The following is a 21,635-nucleotide window of genomic DNA, read 5'->3' as shown; positions in this document are numbered from 1 at the left end:
ATCTTTTGATATCCTTTTCCATCTTTATAAAGTTCCATTACCTTGTTACGCAGGTCTTTTGACAGTTCTTTTCTGCTCAGTATCTAGCTTGCTCAGTGCATCCACGTGAGAGCTAACAAACTCATTGACTATTTATACACAGACACTAATTGCAATTTAAAAGCCACAGGTGTGGGAAATTAACCTTTAATTGCCATTTAAACCTGTGTGTGTCACCTTGTGTATCTGTAACAAGGCCAAACATTCAAGGGCATGTAAACTTTTGATCAGGGCCATTTGGGTGATTTCTGTTATCATTATGATTTAAAAAGGAGCCAGATAACTATGTGATAATAAATGGCTTCATATGATCACTATTCTTAAATAAAATAAAGTTTTTTTGCATGATCAGGCATATTTTCAAAATCAATGCCAAAATTTCACAATTTCTGCCATAGTATGCAAACTTTTGAGCACAACTGTGTATGTGTGTGTGTGTGTGTGAATATATATATATATATATATATATATATATATATATATATATATATATACATACATACATATATATACATATATATACATACATACATATATATACATACATATATATATATATATATACACACATACATACATATATATACAGTGGCATACAAAAGTTTGGGCACCCCTGATCAAAATTTCTGTTGCTGTGAATAGCTAAGTGAGCAAAAGATGGCCTGATTTCCAAAAGACTTAAAGTTAAAGAAGACACATTTCTTTAATATTTTAAGCAATTTTACTTGTTTATATTCATCTTTTACAGTTTCAAAATAACAAAAAAGGAAAAGGGCCTGAAGCAAAAGTTTGGGCACCCTACATGGTCAGTACTTAGTAACACCCCCTGGCAAGTATCACAGCTTGTAAATGCTTTTTGTAGCCAGCTAAGTGTCTTTCAGTTTTTGTTTGGGGGATTGTTGCCCATTCTTCCTTGCAACAGGCTTCTAGTTCTGTGAGATTCTTGGGCCGTCTTGCATGCACTGCTCTTTTGAGGTCTATCCACAGATTCGATGATGTTTAGGTCAGGGGACTGTGAGGGCCATGGCAAAACCTTCAGCTTGCACCTCTTGAGGTAGTCCATTGTGGAATTTGAGGTGTGTTTAGGATCATTATCCTGTTGTAGAAGCAATCCTCTTTTCATCTTCAGCTTTTTTACAGATGGTGTGATGTTTGCTTCCAGAATTTGCTGGTATTTATTTTAATCCATTCTTTCCTCTACCAGTGAAATGTTCCCCTGTGCCACTGGCATCAACACAAGCCCAAAGCATGATCGATCCACCCCCGTGCTTAACAGTTGGATAGGTGTTCTTTTCATGAAAATCTGCACCCTTTTTTCTCCAAACATACCTTTGCTCATTGCGGCCAAAAAGTTATATTTTAACTTCATCAGTCCGCAGGACTTGTTTCCAAAATGCATCAGGTTTGTTTAGATGTTCATTTGCAAACTTCTGATGCTGAAATTTGTGGTGAGGATGCAGGAAAGGTTTTCTTCTCATGACTCTTCCATGAAGGTCATATTTGTGCAGGTGTCTCTGTATAGTAGAACAGTGCACCACTACTCCAGAGTCTGCTAAATCTTCCTTAAGGTCTTTTGCAGTCAAACAGGGGTTTTGATTTACCTTTCTAGCAATCCAACGAGGAGTTCTCTCTGAAAGTTTTCTTGGTCTTCCGGACCTCAACTTGAACTGCACCGTTCCTGTTAACTGCCATTTCTTAATTACATTAAGAACTGAGGAAACAGCTACCTGAAAACGCTTTGCTATCTTCTTATAGCCTTCTCCTGCTTTGTGGGCATCAATTATTTTCATTTTCAGAGTGCTAGGCAGCTACTTAGAGGAGCCTTTGGCTGCTGATTGTTGGGACAAGATTTGAGGAGTCAGAGTATGTATAAAGCTTTGAAATTTGCATCACCTGGCCTTTCCAAACGATGATTGTGAACAAGCCATAGTCCTAACAATCTAATTAAGGTCTGAGACCTTGGTAAAAGTTATCTGAGAGCTCAAATCTCTTGGGGTGCCCAAACTTTTGCATGGTGCTCCTTCCCTTTTTTCACTCTAAAATTGTACAAAATAAAAATAATACACTAATATTGCTTAAAATGTTGAAAAGGATGTTTCATCTTTAACTTTATGCCTTTTGGAGATCAGTTCATCTTCTTCTCACTTAACTATTCACAGCAACAGAAATTTTGACCAGGGGTGCCCAAACTTTTGCTTGCCACTGTGTGTGTGTGTGTGTGTATTTATATATATATAGATAGATAGATAGATAGATAGATATTATTCATTATTTAATCATTATATATTGAATTATTGTTATTTAAAGGGGCTTTCTCAACCAATATTTATATATGCAAATAATTCAATGAATTAATCGGCACACCATGTAACTAATTCGATAAAAAAAAATGTAATCGATTGACAGCCCTAATAATTACTGAAAACTTTTACAGTGTTACAGACTAAATATAAAGAGAGAGACATTTAGGTCTTTAAAATTTGCCACCAAAAATCTATTTGAAAATATCTGAACACCAATAAATGTCTACTTATGCAAGATGCCATTTAAATCCCATTTAGATACAGGTTCACTTCTCAACAGGCTTTATCAATGAGTATAAATGCCAAGAATTTTACTGGTCACAGATATCAATCATTCTGCACTTCATCAGAAATTGTTATAGTGCTCAGTTTGTTTGGATATAGTAATAATCATGTAGCACATAGTAGAATATGTGATAACTTTAGGATTGAGAAACTATGTATTTTCAACTATCATTACCAACTCTGAATGGAGTTGGCCTTTTTACACAGTAAGATAAATACTCCAGAACAGCAGAGGTCCAGAGCCGACCCGTGATGTGGGCGTTCCTCATAACTGCCAGAAGAAAGCGACTTCTTTACAACTACTGAACGAGTTTGTGATTTTTGAATTCCCCTTGTATCATACTGAGAGTGACACTGGGGACGCACCCACCTTACAACCTGACAGGCTTCATGGGGGCAGATACACACACTGATAACTTCAAGGAATGAGTTACCTCCTCCTGCTCAGTACATCGTTACTTTGTGTTGGCGTCAGTCCTCTCTGTCAGTTTGCTTTTGTCCAGTTTGACTGTTAAATGTTGTAATTATTAAGCTCTGAGCTCCATTGAGGTTTTTAGATATCATAAAACACTTTAATATAGTTATGCTTAACTTAAATTCAGTTTAAACAGCCTTTTAAACTGTTCTCCTGTTATTACGTGGACGTCTTGTTCATGAACGTGTGTGTATGCTTGTGTTTGAATTGAATGGTCAGTGTGGTTAGTCATCCACCCGATGTGATCGCTGCTCCTGTGTTCTTGGAATTTGTAGGAGTCGAGTACACATGGGTTGAATTGTTTCCAGTTGAACAAAAGACCAACTTATCCGAAGAACTAATCAACTTCCAAAATCGCTTGTTCAATCAACACCTTCTAAAAGGCTTGTTTGTTTCCTGTTAAGATTGTTTTATTTTAAGAGTTATAAAGAGCCTATTTTTCATCAGTTCCATGGTTCATGGAAACGTTCTGCATTCAAGGTTTTTTTTTTTGTTTTTTTTTTTTATGAAAACCAACCACCACTACCAAACTGTGGGACATAATCTGTTATACAAGCACCAAAACTTATACATTTCAGTGGGTATTATCAAAAAGATATATGCAAAGATAAATATAGTCTAGTCAGCTATACAGTGGAATGGCTGTAATATGATTAGTATGATGATTTTATTGTAAAATACGTAAAAAAAAAAAAAAACTATAAACAAATTGTGACATGTTCTGCTATCAAGCCTAAATAATTTTCCCCAACCATTACTTTAGTTAAAAGGTTGATTCACAGATGTAAAAGGCTGTACACGAAATCTAAATACAAATAATGATTAAAATTACGACTGCTGCAATTAATTTATTGTGAAAAGTGTGAATGATTGCATTCTGTTGAGCCCTACTCCTATTTCTACTGTAAATTCTTTTAATCAAAATTGATAATTGCAATTACAGTATCAAGAGAAATAATAATCTATTATTTGTCACAATCATGCAACCTTAACAGTTAAAAAAATATTCAATTTAAAGGAATATTCCGGGTTCAAACAATAGTTCACACAGTGACATTGGGACGTTCAAGAGAAAACTTGTTTATCTAAAAAAACGTCCTCCACAGCCATAGTGACAACAGAACAAAAAAACAACTGCACACAAAACAGAGAACAGAACTTACAAAACATCTCTGAAGAGTTTGTAGTTGAAGAATTGATGCATTTCTATGCCCTGACGTATTTTTTTGAAAGTTTTTGGACTGGTGTCAGTTCACAGGGGACGGAGTTACTTACGCGATGCCAAAAATAGAAAACAAGTGATTGATAGAATGTAACTCATCACTGCTGGTTAGGACAAAAGCTCTGATTAACATTGAAAAGATACCTTATATCATGTGTCGTTTGCCGTCAGGTCACGACACGGTGTGACTGTGGCTGCCTGTAGCCTCCTCTATGTTTCTGTTTGATTTCCGAGTACTCCATTTTAAAAAAATAAGGCTGGGCATAGAAATGCATGAATTCTTTGACTAAAAACTCTTCAGACATGTTTCATAAGTTCTGTTCTCTGTTTTGTGTGCAGCTGTGTTGTGTTCTGTTGTCACTATCACTGTGGCAGACCTGTTTTAGACAAACCTGTTTTTGAACGCCCCAGTGTCACGAGGGGACTGCATGAACTGTTGCTCTCGTGCCCTATCATGATCGCGCACAGGAGATCAATAGTCAGTGAACATTTTCACTAAATAATACATTAGATTTTGGGTTGCTTCTCACCAAACCTTATCGTATGCTTTCATAACAATCACGAGTCTCATGGAATAATTTTTTACACTTCTGAATTATACTTTTGTTTCCTTTTGAAGCTTGAAGAGGTGGTCATCATAAACTGCCATTGTATGACATCACTGAGCACACTTTTTTTTTTTTTTTTACAATTTCTTGCTTTTTGTTAAAGTCATACACCAATCAGCCACAACATTAAGACCACCTGCCTAATATTGTGTAGATCCCCCTCGTGCGGCAAAAACAGCGCCAACCCGCATCTCAGAATAGCATTCTGAAATTATATTCTTCTCACCACAATTGTACAGAGCAGTTATCTGAGTTACCGTAGACTTTGTAATTCGGAGTAAATTCTAGAGCAGGAATCGGCAACCTTTTTGACATGGAGTGCCATTTTTTTATTTTCCTAGTTAATGGCTGTGCTGACGTCCACCCCAACTCCCCGCCAAAAAAATATGGGCGAATTCAAATAGTAAGTGATCGTCCCTATGCCCTACTCGCTACAAAGGACAAAGCTCTTGATGTGGGCTCTCTAAAAAAGCATGGCATTGCAATTTGATTGTAGCCATCACAAAAAAATCTTTTGTAGAAGGGCCTTTTGTGAAAAAATAAACATTCTTACTTTTGTTTGTAACGACTCTTCAAGTGACGTCCCCTTCCCGAAGTGCCCTTCAAGGGCGCAAAAATGCCGTTTGGAAAACATCCCAGCTCTGGAAAAAATTAAGAGACCGCTCCAAATGTTCAGTTTCTCTGGATTTACTGTTTATAGGTATGTGTTTGATTAAAATGAAATTTTTTTGTTTTATTCTATAAACTACTGACAAATTTCTCCAAAATTCCAAATAAAAGTTGTCATTGAGAGCATTTATTTGCAGAAAATGACAACTGGTCAAAATAACCAAACAGATGTCGTGTTTTCAGACCTCAAATAAAGAAAACAAGTTCATATTAATTTTTAAACAACACAATACTAATGTTTTAACTTAAGAAGAGTTCAGAGATCAATATTTGGTGGAATAACCCTGATTTTCAATCCCAGCTTTCATGTGTCTTTGCACGCTTTCCACCAGTCTTTCACATTGCTGACTTTATGCCACTCCTGGCACGAAGATTCAAGCAGGAATTCCTCAGACACTGGAATGGAATATCACGCGCCGTTTTGCGGCCCTCTTCAGCCTGTCTTGACCCGTTCAGCTTATCGCAGCCCGTTCGCCCCGTTTCTCGGCCGGCCCACCGGGAAAAGTTCCGGTCCTCCCTATGTACAGTCTGCCCCTGTGTAGAGATACTAATTTAAGAAGCATTTGGAGTGGTCTCTTAATTTTTTCCAGAGCTGTGTGTGCGTGTATCTATATATATATATATATATATATGTATGTGTGTGCATGTATGTGATTTTCCGAAGATTGAGTCCACTTATGAAAATGTTTCTATTTTGCATTTTTCTAATTTAATCATTTATTTTTATTTTTTTTTATTACAAATGATATTATCAGCATAACAGTTTGAGTGAAAAACCCCATGATTATGATATAATCATGATCCTGCATATGAATTTTCACAGAGCATCTTAAATGCTTTAATGAAAGAAAACCTGTCCTTTTGTAGGCTACTAAATGAGTTACAGTTAATGTCACAAATTTGCTTATTTGATTACTGATCACAAAATTTTGCACAATCCTAAATATTTCTTATATTATGTCATACTAGATTTTCAAAATCGCACAGAGGGGTAATTACTAGCACGCTATCAACAGCGAGAGAGGAGCAGGCTATTTTACTTGTATGAAGTTTTTTGCACCTGCATTCCAATCTACATCTTGATGTAATCCTTCCTCATGATCACGCAGCGTGTTTTTATCGGAGACTAAACACTATTAAAGTGCGAGGTGACTCGCGCTGCGTGCAAACCATTCACAAGCCAATCAACTATTTAGCCATTTTCTGTGAATCACACCTACAAAATCCTAAAGTTTTATCTACAGGTTTAATTTATATTTTGAGTAGACTCAGATTTTTATGTTTTCTCTTTTAATCTTTTAATGTAATTTTGAGTGTGACTGGTTAAAGGAGGGTGAATCTGTTGCTGGGTTGGAAATCTCAAGGATTAATAGTGGTGTTTTCCTTATTACATCACGTGTTGTTCTGAAAGCATTAAGAAACAAATGAAACACGGAATGTAGGCTATCATCCGCGCAGCCTGACCGAAGCGAAGCGGGCGCATTTACTCGCAAGATTAAGCGAACGTGAAGCGCTGCCGGCCTGTGATGTGCGAATGGCTTGCACCCGCTGCACGAGTCTGTTGGGTACACTGCAGTCTCGTCACATTTTAACTTTTTGTTTAATCTCCCATTCAACTCATGAAAACACGCTGCATGATCATGAGGAAGGATTACATCAAGATTTAGATTGGAATGCATGTGTGGAATTTCATTTAAATAAAATAGTCTACTCCTCTCTCTCTGTTGCTGGCATGCCAGTGATTACCCCTCTGCGTGCCAATGCTGGCACGCGTGCCATAGGTTGCCGACCCCTGTTCTAGAGACTGCTGTGTGTGAAAATCCCAGGAGATTAGCAGTTACAGAAATACTCAAACCAGCCCATCGGGCACCAACAATCATCCATATGATTATCTAATCAGCCAATTGTGTGGCAGCTGTGCAGTGCATAAAATCATGCAAATACGGGTCTGAAGCTTCAGTTAATTTTCACATCAACCATCAAATGGGGAAAAAGTTTAATCTCAGTGATTTGGACTGTGGCATGATTGTTGGTGCCAGATGGGCTGGTTTGAGTATTTCTGTAACTGCTGATCTCCTGGGATTTTCACACACAACAGTCTCTAGAATTTACTCCAAATATGGTGCCAAAAAAAAAAAAAAAACATCCAGTGAGCGGCAGTTCTGTGGATGGAAATGACAGAGAATGGCCAGACTGGTTTGAACTGACAAAGTCTACGGTAACTCAGATAACCGCTCTGTACAATTGTGGTGAGAAGAATATCACCTCAGAATGCTATTCTCTGATGCGGGTTGCCACTGTTTTGGCTGCACGAGGGGGACCTTCACAATATTAGGCAGGTGGTTTTAATGTTGTGGCTGAATGGTGTATAGGGTTTTAACAACACAGGGGTGAGTGAACAATGATTGAATTTTAATTTTTGGGTGAACTATCCATTTAAATATTGTAATTGCGATTGTTCATTTCTATTAAAAGAATTTACATTAAAATACTTATTTTGTGTGGGCCAGGTGCTGCCATATTCTTTATGTAGGCTATACATCAAAACAGCTTTCATATTTTAATTGCATGCAAAACAAAAAGTGTTATTCATATTTTGAATAAATTGTACACTGTATAAGTTACATAGTGACCATTACTGATATACCTTTAGACTAATTTAGATTAGTCAGATTTGCCTCTGCATTCATGCACAGAACAGCTCAAAAATATGTTGTAAAACATTTTGGCACAATGGGAGTACATCTGATGGAATGATGGAATTGTCACTTTTCACAATTATATAATTGCGACAGCAGTAATAGTAATATTATTTTTTGGATTAATTGTGCAGCCCTAGTGTTAACATGATATTAGTGTGATAAAATCACTTACTTAGCTTTTCTGTGTAAAGTTATAGCCCATTTTAGAACTTTGTCGCCATGACGATTTAATGTCAGCAAATCCTAAAACGACTGTAAACATGACTATTTAAAATGTTAAAGCTCAAATAATGCACTAGTTTTAACAGAAGAATTAATGTAAGTGCTTTTATAAAATTATAATTTTCACATTTCTGTATTTAAACCTCCAAAAATTGGCCTCATTCACATTCATTGTAAGTGCCTCACTGTAAATTTGATTTTGGCTATTTTTAAAAGAAAAGAACGGATGAGTCAAAATGATTATTATTTCCGGAATATTTTTTAAAGTTGTATATGAATACTTTAAAAGTTGTTTGAGGGAAAATAAGCACTTGCTTTTATTGACTTCACTAGCTGGTATAAAGGGATATAAACGCATGTCAAAAAGTCATGTGACTTTGCTTTAACAAGCCATGTGAATACATAATTCGTTCAGAAAATATAATCAACATCATGACATTGCATCTGAGATGTTGCTCTGGTTATTCTGAAATCCCAAAACCTGTCATCAAAATGATACTGTGTACTATTTTTCCCAGAACTTTGTGACACACTTTCACACCCAGACATAAGACATCTGCCGCTGAACGCTAGCAAACATGAAGCTAGTTCACTCTTAATCGCAAGAAATTCATTACATTTGCTAAAAGAGCCACAGTGGCATCAACTTCCAATTGCATTTCTATTTTATGCCAATTTCCCCAGAAGTGATGATTTCGTTTTCTTAAACACATGGGAAGGAAATGATTCTTTATTCACGCATACTTTATTTTGTGCATAAATTACATTTATATCTTAGATGGAAACATGACTAGTGACAGATATGCCTAATGAAAGCACAATTGATGCATGAATCTTGTTAAAGATAATGAAGCTGGCAAAGGGAAAGCTGAGGTCATGCCTTTTTGACCACTCATTTAATAAACAAAAGAATGCATTATGTGAAGTTCCTTCTTGCACCCACATTATCTGTTTCCCAAACCTCTCCAGCCCTGAGCTAAAACTCATCACACTCATGATTAATGGAGTAAGTTAACTGAACATAATGAATTGCGTATGTTTGAGAGAGAGAAAGGGAGAGAGAGCATTTATTGTGCTGTCCATATCTAACTTTTCTTCCTCTGAAATTGATCAGTGATGGAAGATATTCAATGTTGTGTATCTGAAAGTCTTTCTCTTAAGGGCAGAGCAGCTATTGTGTGCTTGTTTATTTGCTAATGATCCGGCAGGTCATGATATAGTTCAGTTGTGTGAGAAGGTCAAGCAGCGCACATGCTGATGCCTGAATCATCGTTTGCTGTCAAACTGAAACTGCATTAGCCATTTAACCTCAACAGGTCAACAGGGTAATGTTACTGCCTCTAGCGTTTCCTTTAATTTTCCAGTCGTGTGCAGCTATGTTGTGTGAACTTGGTCAATTTCTTCTGAGCAGGAGATGAAGTGTTGGAGAATGGCAGCAATGATCATGCTGTTTTCCTCTGACAAAAGAACATCTCATGAGATCTACTTGTCATTTTACAACATTTCATGCAATTAATTATTTTAAATCATGTGGCCTGACTGGACTCTAACAAAAAAATAAAAAAATAATTTAGGTTACACGTTATATTAGTGTCATTTATAACTAATTACTTTTTTTTGTTTGTTTTAAAAAAGCATTTGATGCAATGTAATTATTGTGAACGTATGTGTTCGTACTCTAACAAGATACACATTTGCTGCCACCAAGATTGGGGTATGGTTATGTGGAGGGTCAACAGATTAATTGCATATATATTATAGGCAGGTACTTTAATGTAAGTACAGTGTAACAATATGTATTAATACAAAGTATATTTGAATTAAATGCTTAAAGTTTTTTAGTGTAAGTAGTTAAAGCCACCTAATATAAAGTGGGACCTAAATTAATGAATCTGAATATACTGTATATTTGAATATACTTGGAATTTATTTATTTTTTTGTAAGAAAAGTAGTTAAAGACACCTAATGTAAAGTGTTAAACATTTTGCATTACTTAAAATGCGCATTAAGTTGACGGAAATGACTACGTTTTGGCCATTCATGCATGTGTTATGAGTGCGATAGCTTGATGTGAATGAAAGGTCCAACCTTGGCACACAATTCTTTGTGCATAGCCCTTTGCATTCAGAAGTGTTTAACGTACAGTTGGTCTTTAAAATGGGTCCTCACAATCCGCAAGAACAGTTTTGAGTGCGGGCATTCCCAGGTATGCGGAGGCTGGCGGCTTGTGGGCATCGCATACATTTTAGCCCTCATTATATCAGATATTACACTTATTCTGCAATGTCACCTGACAGGATTTAATAAAATGAGGTACAATTGCTCAAATTCTGCAAATAAAACTCTCCAAGCAAGGAGATAATTTACAGTTGAAGTCAGAAGTTTACATACACTTAGGTTGAAGTCATTAAAACTCATTTTTTAACCACTCCACAGATTTCATATTAGCAAACTATAGTTTTGGCAAGTCGTTTAGGACATCTACTTTGTGCATGACACAAGTAACTTTTCCAACAATTATTTACAGAGTGATTGTTTTACTTTTAATTGACTAAATCACAATTCCAGTGGGTCAGAAGTTTACATACACTAAGTTAACTGTGCCTTTAAGCAGCCTGGAAAATTCCAGAAAATGATGTGAAGCCTTTAGACAATTAGCTTCTGATAAGAGGTGAACTGAATTGGAGGTGTACCTGAGGATGTATTTTAAGTCCTTCAAACTCAGTGCCACTTTGCTTGTCATCATGGGAATCAAAAGACCTCAGAAAAAAAAATTGTGGACCTCCACAAGTCCGGTTCAATCTTGGGAGCAATTTCCAAATGCCTAAAGGTACCACGTTCAACTGTACATACAATAGTGTGCAAGTATAAACACCATGGGACCATGCAGCCATCATACCACTCAGGAAGGAGACACATTCTGTCTCCTAGAGATGAAAGTAGTTTGGTGCGAAAAGTGCAAATCAATCCCAGAATAACAGCAAAGAACCTTGTGAAGATGCTGGAGGAAACTGGTAGACAAGTATCTATATCCACAGTAAAAACGAGTCCTATAATGGCATAACCTGAAAGGCTGCTCAGCAAGGAAGAAGCCACTGCTCCAAAACCACCATAAAAAAGCCAGACTACAGTTTGCAAATGCACATGGGCACAAAGATCTTACATCTTAGAAATGTCCTCTGGTCTAATGAAACAAAAATGTAACTGTTTGGCCATAATGACCATCGTTACATTTGGAGGAAAAAGGGTGAGACTTGCAAGCCGAAGAACACCATCCTAACCATGAAGCATGGGGCTGGCAGCATCATGTTGTGGGGGTGCTTTGCTGCAGGAGGGACTGGCACACTTCACAAATAGATGGCATCACGAGGAAGGAAAATTATGTGGATATATTGAAGCAACATCTCAAGACATCAGCCAGGAAGTTAAAGCTCGGTCACAAATGGTCTTCCTAATGGACAATGACCCCAAGCATACCTCCAAAGTTCTGGCAAAATTGATAAAGGACAACAAAGTCAAGGTATTGGAGTGGCCATCACAAAGCCCTGACCTCTCAATCCGATAGAAAATTTGTGGGCAGAACTGAAAAAGCATGTGCGAGCAAGAAGGCCTACAAACCTGACTCAGTTACACCAGTTCTGTCTGGAGGAATGGGCAAAAATTCCAGCAACTTATTGTGAGAAGCTTATGGCTAGCCAAAACGTTTGACCCAAGTTAAACAATTTAAAGGCAATGCTACCAAATACTAACAAAGTGTATGTAAACTTCTTACCCACTGGAAATGTGATGAATGATTTATTTCAGCTTTTATTTCTTTCTCTCTACTATTATTCTGACATTTCACATTCTTAAAATAAAGTAGTGATCCTAACTGACCTAAGACAGGGAATGTTTTCTACGATTAAATGTCATTAATTGTGAAAAACTGAGTTTAAATGCATTTGGCTAAGGTGTATGTAAACTTCTGACTTCAACTGTAGCTGCTCCATCATGACAAGGTAGCTCCCTCAAGATAATGCGCATGACATAGTGGATGAAAACATGCAACAATTTGTATTTTCTTTATTTGAATGTTTAGAAATGCGGTTAAAAAATGCAAAACATTTCCCCATGGAAATGTGATGGAACCCCAGCTACAGCTGTTCTGTTTGGAACTATCATCTTAGCTAGCAGCTAGCTAATGGCAACGAGCCTTCCATGACAGCAGGTCTGCCTGCTAATACTTCCTAACAGGCTGATTTAGCTAGTTGTGCATATAACTTTGCCAAACTGTTCGCATTTTTAGATGTAGAACATACGCTAAATATTGAAAATTACTAAAAAGTTTATCATCAATGTTTATTTTTCTTTTTTCTTTTTTCTGTTAAATATCAATATTGTTTTATTGCCCAGCCCTACTTTAAAGCTAGAACTGCACATGTATGACAAAAATAATAATAGGTGATTATTTCCCTTGATATTGTAGTCATGATTATGAATTTTGATTAGTAGTATTTACATCAACATTTTATGTGGGGCTTATGCCATATTCTTTATGGACATATCTAAAACAAGCTGAGAACTGTGTTCCTGAATTACTTTATTGAAATGGTCAACTTTACATTAGTCTTACATTTAGTCATTTAGCAGTGTAGTTCTTCACCAGGAATTCTGCTTTTAAACAAAATGTAAAATGTGCAACTAACAGAATCAAAACAAACTGTTATTCAAACAATGCAACAAACCCAGAATTCTCCCATTACAATCAACTAAGAAATCTACACTGCCAAATACAGCACAACAGTCTGGTTCCGGAAATCCTATTCATTTTCTCGACAGGTAAATTGATTATTAATGATAACTTATAAACCTTTAAAAAGATGGACCTACAGTGAGCTCCAAGGTTGTTCATCGATTGTATATGCTTCTGCTAAAGCCATCAGTCTGTGCTATTCCAACCTAATTTTTTATTTATTTTTTATATTGTGTTTAAAATCGGAATTCCTGGTGAAGAACTACACTACTACAGAGAATCACCGCCCACTCCCATGACGCACTGTGACTGACGCTATTGAGTCAATCTACCTACACTCTCAAACTACTTAAATATATGTAAATATCTGAATATTTTGCAATTAAATAAAAATATATTGTTTCTGTGCTTACAAGAAACCACTTTAAATCAACAGTAATATTTTTTCATTTTTATCTCGATTATCTAATTCGCAATGCTTCATGGGGACTGTAATTTATTCCCTCGTTAAAGAGGTTTTAAAGTTCACAGTCTTGTACCTTTGTCATTTTGTCCAATTTTTAAATAGTTTTTGCTGGTTGGTTTGATTCATGGTTTACATTAGAACTACATTAGATGTAAAAAATACTTCCGGAATCAAGACGAATGAAGAAGTAGGAGGGCACTGTTGCGCTCTATAGAAATTAAGTCAACACAGGAAAGACACTGGCCATTTGTTGGGGTCTTTAAAACTTGTGCCATTTGTCAAATTTGCAACTGCGTTCATGCGCACAATGCACATATCAATTAATCATTTTCAAATCAGTTGTAACAATGCTCTAATTAGAAACCTTTAATGCAAGAGTAGATTTAAATGGAATCCTGTCACTTTTATGATTAATTGTGCAGCCCCAGCGACAATAGCACATACAAACACTTCAACAGAATGCACTTATTTGTCCTTGTCTATGAACATATTAAAATCTTAATATGCTTTGAATCAAACCACTCCAAATCAGTGTGACTCTGTCTTGTAGCCACAAGCTTTCACATGTGGCCATCTTCTAAACAATACAAAAGGAAAGTAGAAGCTTTTTAGTGACATAAATGACTTCTGATCACCAACCGTGTCCTCTTTCTCTTTCTTTAACACTCAGACGAGCCAAAGAAATACCAGGTCATGATTCACGGCATTGAACCCCTGCTCGAGACGCCCATCCAGTGGTTAAGTGAACACTTGAGCCACCCAGACAACTTCCTCCACATCAGCATCATCCAAGCACCTACTGACTAATCTCAGAAGATCCTTTGGATTGGTGATGGAGAATTCCGGATGAAAGATCTGCAGAGACGTTCTGTTGGCACTCCCTTCCTCCCTGTTCTCTCATTCTCATCCTGATGTGGCCTTATCGAGTGGAGGTCATCCAACAACACAGTCCTGTGCTCTTCATGTGAAGGAATCACTTTTACATTTACTCTGTAGATTTGGAGCGCTCCGATGGGCGTCCTGTGTACTTGCTGCCTTGAAATTCTCACATACATACATTTGCACAAGCTTGATGTGATTGTAGACCCACATTAACTCCTTCACACGCCCGTTCCCACCCTCTAATTAGTGAGTAACATATGCTTAGACTCTCAGATCTCTGTTAATTATTAGTAGGAATCTTTTTTGGTGTTTAATGAGCCTACTAAATGGTTGTACGTACTCGTTGACTGCCATGGGGCTTGATTATTAACACGGTTTATGGAGGCAGTCAGGGGGCAGATGAGGTCATAAATCAGGAAAGAGGATGACTTTGGGATTTTAGGGATGTGTATCGGTAACATCATATAGACACACGATGTATTTGATGTGTCAGAGTGTCTGGTTTTGGCTTTCTTGTAGGGGATCACAGAGCATTATGATGGGACTAGCTGATTACTCATAGTCCCAGTCAAACATGTTTGTGTGATAGTGGTATAGAGCACAAATGAAAGCCATCGTTTCCAGACACCATTAAGGGTAATGGATTTCACTGTTTCTGATATATATATATATATATATATATATATATATATATATATATTTTTTTTTTCCATCTATTTAGAGAGTCACAGTTTTCGTTCATTTAGAGCCAAAACTTGATCTTTGAAATGGATGTTCATTGCATAGTCAGTCCGACGCCATACAAACATCACATATCACCTTACAGTATTTTTTATTTTTTTTATATTTACGACCTGTAGGCAGATGGTCTGTCTGTGTTTAGTGTGTTTGGAGGGGATGTGGGGGCTGAACATCAGTGCTGCAGACGAAACGCAGCTGAGAGTGATTATTCGTTTAGAGGAATCAGTGAGTGTTTTGCCCCAGAACTGAGACAGCGGGGAAAACCGCAGGGCTTACGCCACCACCAGGACACTTCTCGGCAGACTGTTCCTCAAACAATGCTGTTTGTGTACAAACTCTCAGATGTTTATATCGTTCGCTATATGACTCTGAACAACTTACAGAAATAAAGATCCTGCAGAAACTGGTCACTCCTAATAACACGGTTAAATGAATAATAATGTGTTCAAATGTGCATTTTCTTGCTTCTTTTCATGCAGTGATTACTTTTCTGTGTTTGCTTGAATGACTTAAAATGCATTTAATTAAAACACTATTTTATAGCTATGTAGTGCTTGTGTTTCTTTCTGTCAAGTGTGTGTTCATTAATTGATATCAAAGCTCTCTGATATCTCATCAATCATGTCAGAGAAATGCCTACAAACAAAAGGCTGTGTTTAGAATGGATAACTAGCATACTGCACTGTATAAATTGTAAATTGCCTACTGTTTTGTGAAACCCTATGCAACATGCAATGATAAACATTTCTAAAACTGAATAAAATAAAATCATGTTAAATTTATGGGAAAGAAAATTGGAAGCTCTGATTGCTATAAAATTGCAGTGGCGATGTTTCTGGCATTGTGGGATATTATATTTTGTTCCCTGGGGCAAAAATGCCCTTGAAATTCAAAATGTGGGGGCAAACAATTTTGCCCCTGAAATGAATTACTCTGTTTTTATTTGTAACATCAGATATGTTTCCATTCTAGATCTACTCTATTCTTGGCCTAGTTATATAGTTTGTGATAATATGAATTGATGTTAATGTTATTAGTATGAAGCAATAAATTGTAAATTATCAAAATTATTCAGATATTATTCAGTTATAAATGTATGTTAATGAATTGATTAAATCGAAGTGTTTGACATGAAAGGGTGAATCAAGGCATATTTTGATATGGTTAGAAAAAAAATTCACTCATTAAGGGAACAAATGCCAATGAAAATCAATTCCAGGGAGCAAACAACTTTGCCCCTTGAAGGAAAAGATATTTTCTAACACTGACTTTGGTTTCTGTATATTTTAGTTTACTACAACATAATATAATTGAACAATATTAACATTAGATCTACTGGAACTACAAAAATCTGCTTTGCACTTTTTAAATAGAGAAATGGCCAACAAACATGTGTTTACAGTGCACACTGTCACATAAAACCTTTTTTTTTTTTTAACCATAATTTCAACAATATTTTACTTTTTGTTAAACACAATATATTATTTTCATTGTTAACCTTAAAGTAAATCATACGTTTTGCTTTAATATATATATATATATATATATATATACACACACACACACACTAGCAGCCAAAAGTTTGGAATAATGTACAGATTTTGTTCTTATGGAAAGAAATTGGTACTTTTATTCACCAAAGTGGCATTTAACTGATCACAGTGTATAGTCAGGACATTAATAACATGAAAAACTACTATTACAACAAAATCAGAACTTCTTAAACTACTTCAAAGAGTTCTCATCAAAAAATCTCCACGTGCAGCAATGACAGCTTTACAGATCCTTGACATTCTAGCTGTCAGTTTGTCTAGATACTCAGGTGACATTTCACCCCACACTTCCTGTAGCACTTGCCATAGATGTGGCTGTCTTGTCGGGCACTTCGCACGCACCTTACAGTCTAGATGATCCCACAAAAACTCAATGGGGTTAAGATCCATAACACTCTTTTCCAATTATCTGTTGTCCAATGTCTGTGTTTCTTTGCCCACTCTAACCTTTTCTTTTTGTTTTTCTGTTTCAAAAGTGGCTTTTTCTTTACAATTCTTCCCATAAGGCCTGCACCCCTGAGTCTTCTCTTTACTGTTGTACATGAAACTGGTGTTGAGCGGGTAGAATTCAATGAAGCTGTCAGCTGAGGACATGTGAGGCATCTATTTCTCAAACTAGAGACTCTGATGTACTTATCCTCTTGTTTAGCTGTACATCTGGTCTTCCACATCTCTCTCTGTCCTTGTTAGAGTCAGTTGTCCTTTGTCTTTGAAGACTGTAGTGTACACCTTTAAATTAAATCTTCAGTTTTCTGGCAATTTCAAGCATTGTATAGCCTTCATTCCTCAAAACAATGATTGACTGATGAGTTTCTAGAGAAAGCTGTTTCTTTTTTGCCATTTTTGACCTAATATTGACCTTAAGACACGCCAGTCTATTGCATACTGTGGCAACTCAAAAACAAACACAAAGACAATGTTAAGCTTCAATTAATGAACTAAATAGCTTTCAACTGTGTTTGATATAATGGCAAGTGATTTTCTAGTACCAAATGATCAGTTTATCATGATTACTCAAGGATAAGATGTTGGAGTGATGGCTGCTGTCTAGATTTGATCAAAAATGTCTTTTTTCTAATAGTGATGGTGCTGTTTTTTACATCAGTAATGTCCTGACTATAGTTTGTGATCAGTTGAATGCCACTTTTGTGAATTAAAGTACCGATTTCCTTCCGAAACAGCAAAATCTCTACATTATTCCAAACTTTTGGCCGCCAGTGTATATATATTGTTTACAATATATTACCATAAAATTACATGTCTTGTTAAATCGAATTAATTTTTCCCTGTATAATGTAAGGTTATCTGTTACCATTTTTATTTATTTATTTAAATTAAATAGATGCATCACTTTTGTCATATGTTAAATTTAGCAAGTGGAGTCCTCCCTGGACATTAAATAAAAAATAAAAAAAGAGATTTAAAAATGATATCAAATGAGGTGTGTAATTTCTGCTCTAATTGCAACAATGTTGTCAAACAGATTTCATGAACACTCCCCTCATCTGCCAGTGGTCAGAAAACAGTTAGTACTGCCCCAATCTTGGGCCATAGCTTGTGCCAACATTGCTGTGTCGGGCAGTGTAAATTTTCACACAGTTTTTTATTTTAGTCATAATTTTGACTTTAAATTTAGTCAATATTTTATCATGTCTTATTCATTTACTTTGACTAAAACAAATATCAGTTTTATTGACAATAATGTGCAAAATGGCAAAACGTGTATCAAATTGTAACAGACAAATGTTAACCGAACATTCAAATATTTAGAAAAATGTATAAATTACTTACAACTATTTAAACATGTATTAAAAATATTAATGATTAAAAAGTTTAATATTTAAGATTAAACAACATTAGAAATGTGTTGTGAAAAACTGAGCACCTGAAATGACAGCATTTAATGAATATACTGAAGTATTAGCTACTTTTAAAAGTCACTCTTTTGTGAGTTCCTTAGACAGTTTAGACAGTTTAGGACATTGTGTTTAGTGTAGCGTGTTTTTAAGAAACGGTGTACTCACAGCACAAGTTATGCATTCTGACTAGTTCAAGTTCACTTGTTCATTGGCTTTATTGTCTGTGCAGATGTACATTTTAATAAAAGTGGTCACGCTTTATATCAGGTGTCTTTAACATGAAAATATTATAAGTATTTACTGTGTAACAACATGTTCTGCAAAATTCTCTTATGATTTACATTTGCTGCTACTGAGGTTGAGATACGGGCAGGTTTAGGAGTAGGGTTAGGGGTTAGAATGAGGTTTTAGGGTAAGGGATAGGTTAGGTTTAGGATTAGGGTTAAGTTAACAGTGTAACTACAGATGTAATTAAATGCAGGCACTTTAAATGTAAGTACAATGCAACAACATGTATGTACATAAGTACATTGTATACATTGTATCAAATGCTTAAGTGCATATTATTTAAAGACACCTAATATAGTTTTTGTGGATATAGCTGATTAATGTCACATATACTGTATATAGGATATGTTTGAGGGAGGTAATCAACCTGTTAGTAAAGTTAATTGTTCATGTGTTCAGCTCAAGCAGGGAAATCCACAGAATACAATGACTGGATGATTTCAATGAATTCTTTCTAGATTTTTCTTTCTTTTAAAATAATGAATAAAAAACAGTGTTAGTGCATTGTTTTTCTTGCAGTAACATTTTGTTCTCGACGCATTGGTTTAATTCAATTATCTTTCTTGTCTCGTCTTCGATACCATTGACAAAATAAATAAAATAAAAAACACTAGTTTTTTCAGGCACGGGAAGAGGGCTGAGGGGCCGGTCTCTCCTGTGTGGTGGAGTGGACATCAAAGTGATGGCAAACACTCTTCATGTGTTCATTAAATAAAGAGCTATCCTCAGCCTGCTCTGATTCCAGTAAAGCCCTCACTAAAAGATCAGAGGAGTAACTCTCCTCTTCCTCTGTCATCACACATTTGTTCTGATGCATGCTGTAAGCGCACTCAATTTCTTCATTTCCTCCATTTCTTGCATTCCTCCCTTGGAACTAGGTGAAGACATGGCCATTTTAAACAGCAAACACTCTTTGAAGTTAATTTAATGAGGAAGAGCTCAGGGTTCACATCTCCTTTGGCTTTGTCGTGTGTGTTTTTCACCCAGTTTTACAGACTTTATCCACATTACTCTTGTGTCATCCACTCCCCGACGCTTGCTGATTGGGATATAAAAGTAAAACGTGAAGGCCATAACTCAGCCGAGGCCTGTTAAGTTATATAAGGTGTCAGAAGACAACTTTCCCCTCTGTCTGATCGCAATGGCCCTCTTGTACCCTAGTACACCTGGAACTGAGAGGCGGTTGGTGGATCGTTTTGAGGAACAAACAACAAAACTCTCTCTTCTCCCGCATGAGCTGCCCTCTAATTTTCCTCAGACCCCCCCTCACCCTCTCGTGCAGATAGAGCCAACCTGTCATTAACCTTGGCCTCTAATGGACAGGTGCTGAGGGACCCTGAGGTGCTGTGATCATTTAGGTGACCCCCCCATCCCCCCATTTCTATTTCCATTTCTTTTTTTCACTTTTCACCTTTCTTCAAACATCTGTAAATGAGCATTGGCTGTACTTCAGACAGACAGGATGTGTTGAACTATGTATTTACAGCAGGCCTGATGTGTGGTTCAGGTCCACACTGGTTGTGTAAAGAGATGCATGGTAATTTGTTGTATTAATGACTTTTCTTAAAATGTTGTTGACATATGAAAAGAAAATTTGACTATAGATACCTCTTTTCCTGTCAAAATGCATTTATTTCCTTTTTTAGGGAAAAAACAAAACAAAGAAATGTGTAATACTAATGTTTTATTTACATTTTTCAAACAAAGCATTCCACAGTATAAAGACAGAAATACCATAAAATAGCACCAATTTAAGTAACATTAATTGTTTTTAAATGAATAAGTGGGAGGTTGACTAATTGAAAGAACTTGTCACAGTCCTGTCACTCTGTCAGTCTGGGTGGCATCATCGTTCATCGTCTTTGTGTGAGCGCACAGGTCCGGTTGTGATTTCCCGCCATGCGCTCTACGTTCTGTCTTGTTTCATGTCTGAAGCATGGTGTCTGGATCCTGGCTTCCTGTCTGATTCAGTTTCAGTCTGTGTTGGGATCCGAACACTCATGCTCCATGTTCTGTCTGACTTTGTTTGAGCGCACGGCTTCGGGTTTGTATTTCTCTGCCGTGTGCCCTTCAGTCAGTCTTGTGTCTCATGTCCAGAGCATGGTGCCTGGATCCTGGCCCTTCTGTCTGGTTCGGTTTCGGGATCTGGACACTCATGTTCTATGTCTTGTCTTAGCGTGAGTGCATTGCGCTTATCATCTTTGCGGCATGCACTCGCGTCAATAATCTATGTCTGTCTCTCGTGACTGCGGACGCATGTTGCGCTCGCTTTGCACTGCGCTGCGTGCCTGGGTCCCGAGCTGTCTTTACGTTGATGTTCGGTCACTTCGGTCTAAGTTGTCGGGTGTGTGTGTGGCTGAACTCTCGCACAGGTGTCCTGTCTCGTTTTGTCGCCTGTTGCGTGTATCGCGTGACGTTTGCCTCGTGATGTATGCTCAGGCTTTCTTTAGTGTGGGAATGCGTGGCATCGCTTTGTTTGCCGTTGCTACGCATTCTCTCATCTGTTCTGTCGGTTGGCATGAGCGATATTGCCTTATTGTCTTGGCGACATGCGCTCATGCCATTCGGGTGTTTTGTTGTCTTGTGAG

The 21,635-nt window shown here is 36.8% G+C and overlaps 1 protein-coding gene across 3 annotated transcripts in view; it reads left to right on the top strand.

Moving 5' to 3' along the window:
• LOC127453894 (autophagy protein 5-like) overlaps positions 1-15,893 on the top strand; it is a 54,589-nt gene extending 38,696 nt beyond the window's left edge. For 2 of the 3 annotated variants that reach the window (XM_051720652.1, XM_051720651.1), the window contains exon 8: positions 14,395-15,893. In XM_051720652.1, coding sequence (XP_051576612.1) covers positions 14,395-14,531 — 137 coding nt within the window. In that variant the 3' untranslated portion in view covers positions 14,532-15,893. Of the gene's footprint in view, positions 1-13,518; positions 13,618-14,394 lie in introns of all 3 variants that reach the window. The other variant, XM_051720653.1, reaches the window with a different exon arrangement.
• Positions 15,894-21,635: the final 5,742 nt, after the last annotated feature.

The sequence above is a fragment of the Myxocyprinus asiaticus genome, chromosome 16 (genome assembly GCF_019703515.2).
Source record: "Myxocyprinus asiaticus isolate MX2 ecotype Aquarium Trade chromosome 16, UBuf_Myxa_2, whole genome shotgun sequence".
NCBI classification, from domain to species: Eukaryota; Metazoa; Chordata; class Actinopteri; order Cypriniformes; family Catostomidae; genus Myxocyprinus; species Myxocyprinus asiaticus.
The sequence above is the reverse complement of the archived record's forward strand: the minus strand, read 5'-3'. Positions and strand labels throughout refer to the sequence as shown.